The 14363-nt window shown below is 33.0% G+C and overlaps 2 protein-coding genes across 2 annotated transcripts; both read right to left on the reverse strand.

Moving 5' to 3' along the window:
• Nucleotides 1–751: 751 nt before the first annotated feature.
• LOC21410348 (F-box/kelch-repeat protein At1g23390) lies at nt 752–2055 on the reverse strand. Its single transcript, XM_010102126.2, has one exon. It carries the CDS (start codon nt 1951–1953, stop codon nt 832–834), a length of 1122 nt encoding a protein of 373 aa, XP_010100428.1. The 5' UTR covers nt 1954–2055; the 3' UTR covers nt 752–831.
• Nucleotides 2056–9190: 7135 nt separating this feature from the next.
• On the reverse strand, nt 9191–12962 carry LOC21410351 (ATP-citrate synthase alpha chain protein 1). Its single transcript, XM_010102129.2, has 13 exons — nt 12850–12962; nt 12559–12665; nt 11638–11814; nt 11373–11534; nt 11189–11269; nt 10960–11011; nt 10714–10828; nt 10516–10597; nt 10309–10404; nt 10128–10229; nt 9836–9952; nt 9631–9747; nt 9191–9523 (listed from the first exon to the last, which is right to left on the reverse strand). The coding sequence occupies exons 2-13, from the start codon at nt 12655–12657 to the stop codon at nt 9452–9454; spliced, it is 1272 nt and encodes a 423-aa protein (XP_010100431.1). The 5' UTR covers nt 12658–12665; nt 12850–12962; the 3' UTR covers nt 9191–9451.
• Between the last annotated feature and the right edge of the window lie 1401 nt (nt 12963–14363).

A 14363-nucleotide genomic window follows, 5' to 3' on the forward strand; every position in this document is an offset into this window, starting at 1 on the left:
AATAATAATAATATTATTATATTATTAAAATAATTATAATATAATTATAATATCATATTATATGATAAAATAATAATATTATAGTTATTAATATAATTATGATATTATTTATTATAATATAATATAATATTATATTATATTACGAGTCTGGATTTAAATTGAAAAGATTGTAAATTTTAAATTTTATTAGGGGTATTATGAGTATTATGAAAGTTTTATTAATTGTACTATGTTGATTCCCGCACAATTTAAAAGTTAAAGTTGTCTTTAAACTGTTTCTGATTTTGACTGTAAATTCTTTAAAAAAAATTTAAAAAATATTTTGAGAAGATTTATTAAACATTAAGTCCCGTTCATTTCGCTGATTTGAGTTTAAAATTCAAATTTTGTTATAGTAAAAAGCTCTCATAAACAGTCACATCTAATTTTTTTATTACAGTAAAAAATTTTCATATAAAATTACATTTTAACTCAAATTAAAAATTCAAATTAACAAACTAAATGAGTCCTAAAATTAACTTGAGTTACAAGGAGAAGTTGATTTTAGGAAGGAAAAGTAAGCCCAGACTAATAAGCAATTGACATTTTACATCTCTGACGGTCTCACGTCTAGAAAGTACAAAGAAATAACGAAAGATAAAGTAGAAAAAGTCGCTAATTACTAATTATTTAGTAGAAAGATTTATTTTTAATTAAAATTATGATTTATAATTTATTATAATATTTTTTTTTATAAAAAATTTACGTAAATTAAAAATAATTTAAATCACATTATTTAAATCTTCCGCCCAAACGCGCCGTCAGCCAACAACTTGAAGTTGGATTTTCATCTCAGGCCCTCCCAACCATCGCGACGGCTCTCCGCAAATCCCCTAACGCCACGTCGGAACACCCCACCACCATCCTCTGCATCCGCGTCCTATCATTGGCCACCGCGTTCCGTACGCTTCCCCACTTGCACCCCCCACTCACGATCTCGCACTGGATCACCTCCTCGGGCTCCGACGGGTTGTGCAGAAATACGAAATTGCCCCTCGCCACCGCCGTGATGGACTGCAGGCACGAGCTCACTCCCTTCAACTTCTCCACCATCTCCGTCGGCATCTCCCCGACGACCTCAAATTTCTCGAACGATTCGCCACTGAATTTCCACATTTTTACGGCTTTGACACTCTCGGGGCTCCCTAGAAGTCCCACCGCGATCAGATTCCCGCCGGCGAACTCGATCACCGTGCAGAAAGCTCCCTGCTCGGGAAGGAGATAGTACGGCCCGCGCCAGGTCTTGGAGTTCGTATCAAACGCGTATGTCAGGCCTATGTCTTTCTCAGTCACGAACAGCTCGCCGCCGTACACAGCGGTCGACATTGACGCCGACCAGGCGGAGTCCTTCAGCATCTCCGGCATCGACTCGCACACGGTCCACGCGCGGGTCTTAGGATCGTATACCTCGACGGCGAGCGGATCGTCCTCGTACTCGCACCCCCCGCCGGCGACGACGACGAGGTCGCCGACCTTCGCGACGATCGGGTCTGTCCGCCACACGAGCGGCGCGTCGGCGGTGTGCCATGTCAGCCGGAGGGGGTCGGCGGAGAAGGCGAACTTTGAAGAGGAGAGCATGTAGAAGAGCGTGGAGTGGGAGGATCGGAGGGCGGAGATGTACTCGATCGGCGGTTGGTTGTGGATCTGAATCCAGTGGCCGGAGCGTGTGTCGTACGCGTGGGCTGTCGCGGCGTGGGGAGGCCTGTTGCTCTGAGTGTGGACAATGAGCCATGGCTTAATCGCCTTGAGGTTAAAGAGCGACGACGAAACGGCGGCGTTCCAGGCCCTGGAGACTTGGGACGCGGAAACCAGGTCGATAAGAGGCACGTAGGATAAAACGGCTTCTAAGATATCTCCATAGATTGGAGCTTCTTCACGTTCGCTTTCTTCTTGAATTTTTCTGTGTTGAGACATTACTGAAGAATGAAGAAAGAAATGAGAAAACCAGATGCTTTTTCTTCGAAATTAATTAAAATGGTTGGGGTTGGGGAGTGATTTGAGTAGCTTGGTGGTGTTTATATAAAAAGCCGAGTTGCCAAGCGCTGTGACGGTTGGATGGTGAAGTGGCGCGCCTTGACGAGTGGGCTTTTTTTATTTTATTTTATTTGAAGGTCTTTATCATTACGTTTCTCTTTTTTCTTTTTTTTTATTCATTTTATTCGGTTTTTTATTATTGCTTTTAGATTGGGAGTTTGTCTCTCTCTCCCAATGATAGAGTTTTTTTTAGGTTTTATTTGAATTTTGAATTTTAAATTTTTATAGTTAAATTTTTTTAAAAAATGTCACATTTAATTTTGTTTGCTACACTTAAAAGTTTTTAAAAATTATCATATTTCAATTTAAATTGAAAACTTTAATCTGTGAAGTAAACGAGATTTTAATAACGTTAAATAGGTCTAAATTCTGACAATATGCCGTTGTGCTATTCAAATTTCTTTTTAATTTATAGTATATAAATAATGTTTAACCAATGAAATTATATCACTTCAATTAATGAGCTCATTGTCAAACTACAAAAAATGAGTTAATACTCTTATGAAAATTGGACAAAAAATCTGAAACTCTGATCCTAGAATGCAAATTCATCAAATATGAATATGGAGTTTCTCTAGTATGACTGAAAAAATAGAGACGTTTGGTTCATGGATTAGAACTATTTTTGATTTACGTATATTTTTTGTAAGAGAAAATACTGTAGCGAACCACGAACCATGATTCGAATCAGGGAACGAAATCCCCAACCAAACAACCCATAAATTACTGGTAATTTTTTACTTTTCATCCGTTAAATTTGTATAAAAAATTATCTGTTCTCATATATTTTTTTAAGCTGATGTAATTTTGACCAAATTTAACGATTAAAAACTGACTATATCAATGAATCGGCCTATAAAAAAAGTCCCATATGAATATGTTGACCTAGTGGGTGTTCTAGAAGATAAATAATTATGTTGCAGTGGAGTAAAATAGGTATACTACTATACTATAACAAAATTCAAATGTTGTGGTCTGTGTGAATTATCAGGTGAGACTTATTACTTGTGAGTAATGGATATAGATCCCCACAGTGATGAAAAGGATATTTCAAAATTTATTACCTCGACAGTTTTCTAATTCGAGTTTTTAATTTAATTTATTACAACCCGTTTAGTTCGTTGATTTGAGTTTTTAATTTGAGTTGAGATGTGACTTTATGTGAGAGTTTTTTACTGTAACAAAAAAGTTAGATGTGACTGTTTCTTAGAGCTTTTTACTGTAACAAAACTCAAATTTTAAACTTGAATTAGTGAAATGAACGGAGTCAAAATGTCATATCTTAGCACGAATTGAAAACTCAAATCGGAGAACTGAACGAAAAATATTTTTGCACCTTCACTCCCTAAATCTTTAAATTTTGATAACTTGTCCACAACTTCCCAATTTGGAAAATTCAAACCTTTATAACTTGTTAAACTATTGCAACATATGGGATTAATTTTACCAATTTTATACTGAATTTTGGTCCGATTCGAGGGATTGAGAATTCAAGAATCACTATAGTTTTTTTTTTTTTCAAACTTAAGAGATTTGTGTTAAGGATAGAATTGAGATTTTAAAATTTTAGGTCATACGTGATTTTTTGTCAATTATTTAACTCAACAGTTAGCAACATGGGGTCGTATTGCTATAATTTAGCAAGTTAGGTAGGGTAAATTGTCAAAATTAGAAACTTTCGGTGATACGACAACTCGCTAAAACTTGAAAACTTTAAGGGTTAATATGCCAAATACTAAATTTTATAATTTAAGTCCTTAAATTTATCTTTCTATTTTGGTTTTTTAGTTTGCTCTTGCAAATTTGGAAATTACTATCCATTCTCCCCAGACATTAACTACTTAACAATATCACCCCTTTCATCACTTAAATAAATAGAAAAGCTAATTTTGAAAGGAAAATTTTTTAAATCCCTTCCTAAGCTTTAAAAAATTTTAAAATTTGCCCTGATAATAAAGTGGGGCAAGTGCATTGTAGAAAGAGAGAACCGTCGCGACCCAACCTTATTTTTTTGTTTTTTAGGAGTAATGCTTGTTAATTTAGTATTAAGAGTTGTTTTTGTCATTTGTTTTTAGAAATTAGCGTTTCTAGCTTAAATTAGGTTTTAACATTTCAACATTAGTATTGCATTGCCTTTTCGTTCATTAATTTACGAAAGGCACAAATTTGTTAATGTTTAAAGTTCACAACGAGTAGATGATAGTTACCAAATAAATGGGGGTAAAGTGAAAAGCCGTCATATATTTGAGGGGATTGATAAAATTTGTCCTTTCAAATTTAGCATATTCTCAATTTTTTCATCCATTAATTTAGGTGATGAATACGGCAAATTTACAAGCTTTTTGAAGTTTCAAGGGAGCGAATGACAGTTCAAAAACTTGTGAAGCTAAAGTGAAAAAATGATATAAATTCAGGAAAACTAATAAATTATTAGAGAATTTATTTAGGATTAGAAAATAAAGATTGGTATTTGGTAACTGCTCTACTTGACACTCTCTTTTTCTCTCTCTCTCTTTTTTTTTTTTTTTTTTTTTTTTTTTTTTTTTTTTCGTTTCTATTCTCTCTCTTTTTTTTTTTTTTTTTTTTTTCCCTCCCTTTTTTTTTTTTTTTTTTTTTTTTTTTTTAAATTTTGTTTGTTTGTTTGGTGAAGTGCTATACTTGACTCTTAGAAGTACCAAAGAAGACCATTCAAGATGGATCATGCTGATCTCTAAGAGCAAAATTGATCAATTCAAATTCGAACGACAATTCTTTCCAACAATGACGTTTGCACAAACGACTACGTGAAACAGCTTCAGTCAAACAATACGACTACTAGGCATGAGAAAAGGAGTGTGTGCGCATTTGATTGGTAAATTCGTGTCATGGTTTGAATTATAATTTGTGATTTGTTATAGTATTTTTTTTTATAAAAAATACACATAAATTAAAAATAATTCTAAATTAATGAACTAAACGTAAGTTTGTTTCTTAATCAAAATAGTATTTTTGCACCGAAGAAAAAAGTCATATATAGTGACGTTTGTTTTTTTCTTCCTAGAATGGTCTTGTTGGCTAAGCTGTTATTTTTTGTTATTATCTTTTTTTTTTTTTAAACAATCAAGTGGGTCATCTTCCTCTAATAATATTGTGTAACCTATATATTGTTCGTACAAGATAAAAAAGCGTTATATCAATCAAAAATATAAAAAATCACGTACAATAAAAACGTAACATAGGAAACACAAGAGATGAATCGATGTGTTTTATATCTATAACTGTACTTGAACTACAAAGTTTGAAAAAAAAAAAAACAGCTGTAGTTAATTCCCAGAATATATATATATATATATATATAAATGTATATGCAGGTATATTATATGGAGAATATATAAGAATGTTGTTATCCGAGATCTAACTAACTTCTGGATAGTAATGTTGCATTTACAACTTGGAATTCATGTTTATTATCATAAATATTATCACAATGTAGCCCTGAAAATATCTGTTTGTCGTTATTCTAATATTTATTTACAACAACCCAAAATTTGTTATGTGCAACAAATAGGTTTTAAGAGCCCGTTTAGTTCATAGATTAGAACTATTTTTAATTTATATGTATTTTTTATTAAAAAAAATATTATAATAAATCATGAATCATGATTCGAATTAGAGAATGAATCTTTAAACTAAACATAAGTTTTGTCTTCTCGTTTTTACCAAGTACCAACATATGGTGGTTGATTAGCTTAAAGACAAAAAAAAAAAAAAAAAAAAAAAAAAAAAAAAAAAAAGGAGTAATAAGTGATTAGGTGAACTGTCTGGCTCATTACTACAACCTCTGAATGGTCTCATGTTTTGGTTGAAATAGTGGATAAACTGCCAAAAGCACTCACGACTGAGATTAATATTATATTCTCTCTTTTTTCTTTTTTTGTTCTGTTTCTAGAAATAATTTTATTTGTTTTTTTAAGAAAGAAATAGCATATTATTCGTCAGGACATGGTAAGTGACAATGTGACATCTTTTACCGCACTTCCAGACCGAGTGAATTAGAAAGAAATAGATTGTCTCTGTAACAAATTTATATTTCATTTAACTCAATTTACACACAAATTCAACAGGTATGTACCCATAATCAGAGAAATTTATGTGTCGGTTTGTATAGCATTTCTGATAAATGAATTCTTTTTTAAAAAAATCAACTATACAATAACCTCACCCTTTTTTTTCACTGGAAGTCTAAATTACCCTACTTAATCACCAAAAAAAAAAAAAAATCCTACTTAAACTAGAGAAATTCTGCCGAGACGTTTCTTTTCCCACCAATAGGAAACACATTGCAACTGTTACTGCATCACATTACAAGAGCGCATCCAACTACCCGACCGTATTTTTTATTCTGTAAACGTTTAATTTATGAATTTAAAATTATTTTTAAATTATGTGTATTTTTTATAAAAAAAAATATTATAATAAAATATGAATTATAATTTAAATTATAATATGAATTTATTAACTAAACGCATAATTAAAATTGCAAGTTTAATCACCCGACAGCCTGAACGACAAAATTGAGTCAGGCTGTCGGGATAGGTTAGCTTGAGCAAAGAAAGAGATAGTCCAGCCTAATCCATTGCTATTTAATGTATTTTTTAAAGGGAGAAGAATGGAAATAGTAGAGTTGGTTGAGGGAATAAAATTTATAGCATAGTTTTTGGGACAAGAAATTAATACATTTTTTAAATCTAAAATGTCTAAAATTCCCAAAATAACCCCATCCCCTTGTTTTGTTACCATCAATCTCAGACCTCTCTCACGACTTGCTCTTTCCCGACGCCCAGCAACCCAGCCAGAAGGTGCGAGGAGCTCTCTCTCTCTACTTCGTTCCATTGTTCATCGCCGGATCTGACGAATCTGAGTGCATCGGCTTCAACTTCGTGACGATTTCTCTCTCCTATCTCCCTCTCGCGTATCCCTTTGTTTCTCTCCTTTCTCCCTTTATGTTTCTCCATGGATCTAAGGTTATGAGATTGTTGGCTTCAATATCGCGATGGAACAACGTGACAACGGACTCCGTGGAGCAACGCGACATCGGACGCCACGGAGCAACACGACAACGGCCGCCATAGTCACTGGAGAAGATGGACTTGATGTAGCTTGCGATCTCGCCATTCACGACAACAAGGGCATTTCGACCATTCTGAAATTTTGTTGCAAGAAATATGCTATTTTCTTCAAAAATTATTAAACCAGCCGTTTAGGTTGGTTCTTTTTTATTTCGAGTTTAAAATTTAAATTTGAGTTTAATTATAAAAAAACCTCTAAAAAATAATCACATTTAATTTTTTTATTACAATAAAAAAATTTTACATGACATCACATTTTAACTCAAATTTAAATATATTATTTTCTTATAAATTTTTTAAAAAAAAAAAAAAAAAAAAAAGTACAGATGTTTGGGTTTGGAACCTCAACCCAGCTCGGCCCAACCAGACTTTTTTGAATGTCCAGCTCGAGACAGAGAATGCGGGCTGCGTGTCGTTTATTTGACCCAATCTAAACTTAGAATTATACTTTTGACCTTTATCTTTTTCATTTTTCTTCTCGCTCCATGTTTCTTTCTTTCTTTTTTTTTTAATTAAAGAATTCATGTTTCTCTTTTTATATACAACAAATAATTTTCTCTCATTTTTTAGTAATCTTAACAAATATTCTTTAAAAGTGTAAGAATTAAAATTTTTATCTTTTTTTTTATTCATAACATTTTTAATTAAATAATTATACTAATAAAAATATATTTATCAAAAATAAAAAATAAAAATTTAGACTTGAGTAAATTCTCCATTTTTTTTTTTTCTTGCTTTCTTTCTCCATCTAATACAACTGTAAAAATGAGCTGTTAGCCCTGCCCATGCGGGCCGTGAAATAAAAACGGACCAAGCTGCACAAGAGAAAATAGGCCTACACCTACCCATATGTTTAAGGGGCAATTGACAAATATCATTTGAAAGTGAATTGTTAAAATTTTTATATTTTATTTTTGATTTATAATCTTTTTATTTAAATAATTACACTAAAAAAAGTATTTATTAAGAATAAAGAGTAAAGATTTAGATTTATATACTCTTAAGGGTAAATTCTCTATTTTTTCATATTTTTTTTTAATAATATGGTTGTAAACATAGAATGGTAAATCCATAATTGTGTTGCTAATGTTTGATAATGTTAATGTTACCCTTATATATAACCTAACAATAAATACCCACAACGTGTTCAATATTTAAGATCTAAAGTTCAAATTACTCACTCATCCCAACACAAAAATAAATAAAATAAAATAATTAAAAGGCAAAAATACAAACCGAAAAATTAACAAAAGATAAAAAAATCTCTCATAAAAAAAAAACAAAAGATAAAAAATCTAGATTTAGCAGAACTTTCAAAGCAGAACATGCAGAGGCAGTTTGCAGATCAGGGGCTCCGTGCTCTCCTAGCATTTTTTTCGGATATTTTTGTTGATTTGGAATTAGTTTATATTTTTTGAGGAAGTTGTAAAATCTTCGAGTTTCTAGGGAGGGAAGGATTGATCTGGGTTTTGGCATTCTTTTAAAAACTACAAGAACATTGCTGAGTTTACCTTTAAAAATATATGGCTCTAATTTTTATTTTTTACTCTTTATTTGTACCCTTTTATTAATATAATTATTTAATTAAAAAGATATTAATTAAGAATAAAAGATAAAAATCATCACTCATACACTTTTAAAAATACTTATCAAAATTTCTCTTTAATTATTATTTTTTAGATATTATTTAAACATTTTCAAGACCATAATTCTTATCTTTATTATATTTTACGTTAAAATACAAGATAATATGGCCATTAAATCATCAGGCCTCCAGAGGTTAAGCCACCCAAAATTACTAAAAAGCAACACGTGAAATGAAAGGTTGACATCACTCAACACCACCAGAAAATAAAGATAGAACGCGGAAAAAATGAAACTAACAACCAGGCACCAGCCAAATCGACTACAATAAATTATTGGCAATAATTGAATATCTCCCCAGTCCCCACCTTCGACCTTTCCTTGGCCCAAATAGCATTTACTAACCCAACATTACGAACATCAAGAGACCAAAATGAATGCCCCACTTAAAACGTTTTATTATCGTGATAGAGAGCGTTCATCAAGAAGATACATCGCATCCTGGGCCCCATTTAACGGTGGTCCATGAAGACGTAAAGCAGCATTTTGAATTTTCCTAAGTTTTAAACACAATTAAAATGGTACAAAATTTTAATAGAGTAACTCGTCCCAAAGAAGAGGAAGAAAAAGTTACAAATAAAAAAAAGAAAGTAGAACATCAAGATAGATTTCTCTGAATTGGTTACTTATGCAGCGGCAGTGATGCACTGAATTGCCTCTTTGCAGATACCAGTCATCGTTGCTTCAGGTCCATAAACCTATAAGACAACAATAGAAAGAAAAACTAAATTAGTCCAGTCCTTGTGAATGTTCATAAAAGATTACGAGGATTAAGCATTGAGATTGGGTCAAAATATTGGTGTACCTCAATAGGAATGCCTATTTCGTCTCCAAGTGCCCGCATCTTTGCAAGACCCTTCTGGTAGTTAGGACCTCCTCTTCTCACGTAAATGTGCATCCTTGCCGCTTTAAGTTTTGATTCCTGAGTTAATGACAGCACTACAGTCAGTTTTCACACATCAAAGGACAGACACAAACTGAAATTTGTTCTTGAAACTAACAAGGCTCACCTTCTCTTTGAGAGCTCGGATAATGCCGTTAAATGTGGCAGCTACATCAGTAAAGTTAGCAATTCCTCCTCCAATTACAAGGGCTCTCTTCTGGCCATTAGGGTTAGCAGTTGCGCACTGTAAGGAAACAATTACATTATTGGTGAAGCCGAAGTAGAAAAATTCATCAAGACATTTGTGTTTATGACATGACTTTATTTTTAAGAAAAACTGGGAGACCATACATGAAGTTTGTGTCTAGTATATAACATGATTGAGTAAGTTCAAAGAAAAAAAGAGGATGAACCCTTACATCAATTACAACCCTGGCATACTGCAAGACCTCCTCTTCGTTTGGTGCTCCACTGTATTCAGCATAGTTTCCAAGTTCAGAAGCATAGCCGAGATCTCCAACCTAAGCAAATCATGACCATTAGTCATGACATTAATAATTGTTCCTAATCCATTTAAAATTCTTAGGACCAGAATCCTACCGTGTCTGCATAGATGACACTCGCACCTCCTCCAGCTACCATAGTCCAAATTCTCCCCTTTGGGTTAAGAACTGTGAATTTCAATGATGCGCTGGTCTGAAATTCAGAAATAAATTACAGTAATTACTTTCTTTGCTGACAGGATTGTTAAGATTTTTTTATGATCGTTGCTCATTAGAAACATAATTAGACCGTTTTCGTGCTTACCTTTTCATCTAATCCATGGATATAGCTTTCGGTTGGGCTCATGACTCTTCCAAATGGCATTGGAAATTCAATGTTGCCCCACCTGCAACAACAAAAAGTATGTCAAACAAACTGAAGGGAAAGCTGAGAATTAGAAGCAGTAACTCCAACAAATTGTTTGGCTTAAATAAACCAATAGAGAATAGAAATATGACGCACTTCTTGAAATTCTTGAAAGCAGCTGTGTCATCCAGCTCGCCTCTCATATCCAAAGGATATGGCTTTCCATCAACAAATGTGAAAGGATTCATCTCTAGGAAAGTGAAGTCCAGATCTGGCAATGAGAAAAAAAGAAGTTAACTCAAATCAAAACTAGCTGATGAATTTATCTTCACTAGTCTAACATATCGAGTTCTTCGCCAATGGCATATTTATTCTGGAGGATTGTCAAAGAAGTTTGCAAACCTAGAAACAGCGCAAACACAACTTTAAGGAACTCCTCAATTTCTCCTTTGATCTGGATTGAAGAACAAACATTTTGTCAACAATTTCCAACTCAAGTGATAGAACTAAATATAAGACTTCACGAGATATGAGACCACATAAGAGAATGAAATGTCTTTTACAATGCTCATATGACCTCATACAATTAATTATTGCAAAACCATAATTGCGTATGAAGAAAAGAAATTACCTCCAGGGGAAGGGTTGCAACAAGAGGAGCACAAACTTCTGATGTAAAAGAGACTCCAGTTGGAACAAAAATAGTTTTGACCTGCATAAATCCAAGCAAGATGACATAAGAGAGCCTCAAGAAAATACGTATCACAATAAAGAAAGGTTTTTGAATGAAACTAAGGTAATCATATTCAAATTACCTTATCCCAGTTCTCCTCAATTTCAATTCCTCCACACTCGGAAAAGCTTATGCTGTTCCCAAGTCGCTCTGAGACAATGTTAAGGTAAAACTCTTCATTGTGAGGGATGAAGGGTTCAACAATGAATGTTGTGATAGGTCCTTTGCATCCACCCATCTCAACCTTTGAACCAAAAGAGAATCAAAAAGTAAGCTATGAATTTTAACCGCTGAAAGAAATTCAAGAAGTGAAACACGAACAAAAAGAGAGTGAAAACATAAAATACCTCTTTGCCAAGTCGATCCTTGACAAAAGTGGCAACTTGAGCGTAGTCTAGATTCAAAGCAACCAAACAGCTCTTCCCACGCTTTCCAAACAACATGTCCGGTTTCACAACCAGTTTGGAAGAGAAAAGCCATGGCTCATTGTTTGCTAACTCATTGAGATCAGCTGATTCCGTAATCTACGTCATAACACAAGAAAAGATCACCATTTAATCAGCAAAGCTAGACTCTAACACCAATCCGCAAAATTCTTCTTTAAAAGGGGAAAAAGAAAAACTCAAAGGGTGCATTTAGAATTAGTTTTAAAATGATTTTATTTTCAATAAAAAATATAAAATAAAAATGAGATTGTTTTGAGAATTATTCTAAGACCAATTTTAAAATTACGTTTGGTTAGTTTTTTAAAAGATTATTTTGAGTATAATAAAAAAATAAAATCATATTTACTAATTAATATATTATAATATTATTGATAAGTACTAAAAAATAAAAAGAGAAAAATGAAAATAACTTTCAATTATTATCTAATTACTTCACAAAAACCATTCTTACTATTTTTATTTTTATTTTTGTTTTCAAAATATTTGTTAAACAAAAATTGTTTCGTTTTTATTCTCATTTTTTGCTTCTCAAAATACGTAAAAACCGTTTTAAAAAACGGCTCCAAGCACGCACCAAAAGTCGCATTCTGATTCCAAAATATACCAGAGAAAATTGAGTTCACAACGAAGGATCACACAAACAGAAACAGATTAATTAAATCCTGATCACTGAAGTGCAGATCAGGTCGCCATGAAAGTCATCATAATCAAAATGCATTGAAAAAAAAAAAAAAAACCCTAAAACAGGCTTAACATTCGGGTCTATAAGTTAAACATTAACAAAATCTTGCAAAAAAAAAAAATGAAAAATTGAAAACTAACCTGAGCGGATTTGATCGGCAATTCGCGGCCAGAGAGCCTCTTGAAATGCTCCTTCAACAATCTCTTCGAATCGTACTCTCTGATCTTCTTGCGTGCCATTTCACCACCTGAAAATTTTTCACCAAACCAGAAAATTCACGTTTCAGATCCAAACCAAACCGGTCATATCGATCTCATTTCGAGAACAAATTCGAACGTAAACTAACCAAACTCGATCCACAAAAACAGGAAAACGAAAACGAAACGACGATCTGAAACAACAAAAATCGTAGCTCGAGAAATGCAAATCACCGTTTAGAGAGAGAATCCGAAGAGCTTTGAGTTAGGAAGATGCAAGAAAACAAACAAACAAAAAAGGCCTCGTCTTAAACCGCTCAACCTCTTGTCCGTCCACTCCCTCAAATTTATAGTTGAGAGAAAATACGATTTTTTTTTGTTTTTAAATTATTTCCAAAGAAGAGTTTGTTGAGAAATCATATTCTGACTGGGCACACGTGGCACCTACCTACCTGGTTAGACCGACGCTTCAACTATACGGTCAGTACAAATACGCCCTCTTTTTTTGGTGCAATGATTCGGTGCTTCTCGTGTTATGTACGTTTGGTGTGTCCCCGCCCGCATCACCCTCCGCTTGTTGTACTTTCTTTGTTTTCGGGTGATTGATTTTGAGGTCAAAGCTTCAAGGGTGGTCCAAAAAGGGTAGTTGAGACGCATGCAATGTTGGTAAACATAAAATTAGGTATTGGCCTCATTTTGGATGGGAGAGTAAACAATTGTTTTTTGTTCTCTCTCTGTGTTATATCGTCAAAATGAGAATGCCGCCACATTGGTGAATATATATTATTCTTTTTTTTTTTTCTTTTTTTCTTTTGAATACCAATGGTTAAGATTTAGGATTTATTTTAGATTTTAGATAACAAATACCAAAGATTTGAATCTTTAATATATTTTTTCCATGACGTTTCTATTTTTTTTTTATATCATAGTCATCTTAATCTTAATCGACAAATTATTGGTTTCTAAAAATGTCTTATACACTTGAAAATGTTATATTTAGTTTATCTGATGTTTTGTCGATTATATATTGTCATTAGACACATTACGACTCGTTGGTATATGATATATTTATGGACAATATGTGTAGTAGGCCATGCATGATTAAATTGAAAATCTGTTGCATCAGAAATAAGGAACACATGAAAAATAACGAAAATAATGCAACTTTATTAATATTTAATGATGTCATCAACATAAGAGGCTGCTCTCAAATTATAGTTGACGGGTCAAGGAAATTTCTGCTCTTTGTTTTATTTCTTTTTTACTATGATCAAGTCAATTACATATTAAAACACCAGCACATTTGTCATATGTTGATACGTAATTTACCGATAGCATTGAGGCATCAGAGCACCCGAACACCGGAACACTCCGAGCAATCGGAGCCCCGGAATACCAAATTAGGCCAACCCAAGGAAGAAACTCAGGCATCATCACTACATCACTAGGAATTTCAATGGTTGTTGGTTCAAGACAATTAAGCATTCGGAGGTAATGTGTGTTGACACCAACAAATGAAAGGTTTCATTGTATTAAAAAAGAGATTAAACCTTCATATTTATGAGAAAATTAAACTCTTTAAACCAATTGTACTATATATTCTTTCAATTTGAAAGCAACACATTCTTTTTTAATATAATAGCGTTGATTTTTTTTTGGGTGAATATAATAGCATAATTGAGATTTTGTAACTTTGATCTTGTTGTTTACTTGTTTATTTTTTGAGGTTATTTGTGTTTTTTGAGTAC

This window comes from Morus notabilis, unplaced genomic scaffold (genome assembly GCF_000414095.1).
Source record: "Morus notabilis unplaced genomic scaffold, ASM41409v2 Scaffold99, whole genome shotgun sequence".
Classification (NCBI taxonomy): domain Eukaryota; kingdom Viridiplantae; phylum Streptophyta; class Magnoliopsida; order Rosales; family Moraceae; genus Morus; species Morus notabilis.

Coding starts and splice junctions, on each gene's coding strand:
- LOC21410348 (XM_010102126.2), bottom strand. CDS start 1,953: ATGTCTCAACACAGAAAAATTCAAGAAGAAAGCGAACGTGAAGAAGCT.
- LOC21410351 (XM_010102129.2), bottom strand. CDS start 12,657: ATGGCACGCAAGAAGATCAGAGAGTACGATTCGAAGAGATTGTTGAAG. Junction 11,012..11,188: donor TTGCAACCCTTCCCCTGGAG/GTAATTTCTTTT, acceptor TCTTCAATCCAG/ATCAAAGGAGAAATTGAGGA. Junction 10,405..10,515: donor TCCATGGATTAGATGAAAAG/GTAAGCACGAAA, acceptor TCTGAATTTCAG/ACCAGCGCATCATTGAAATT.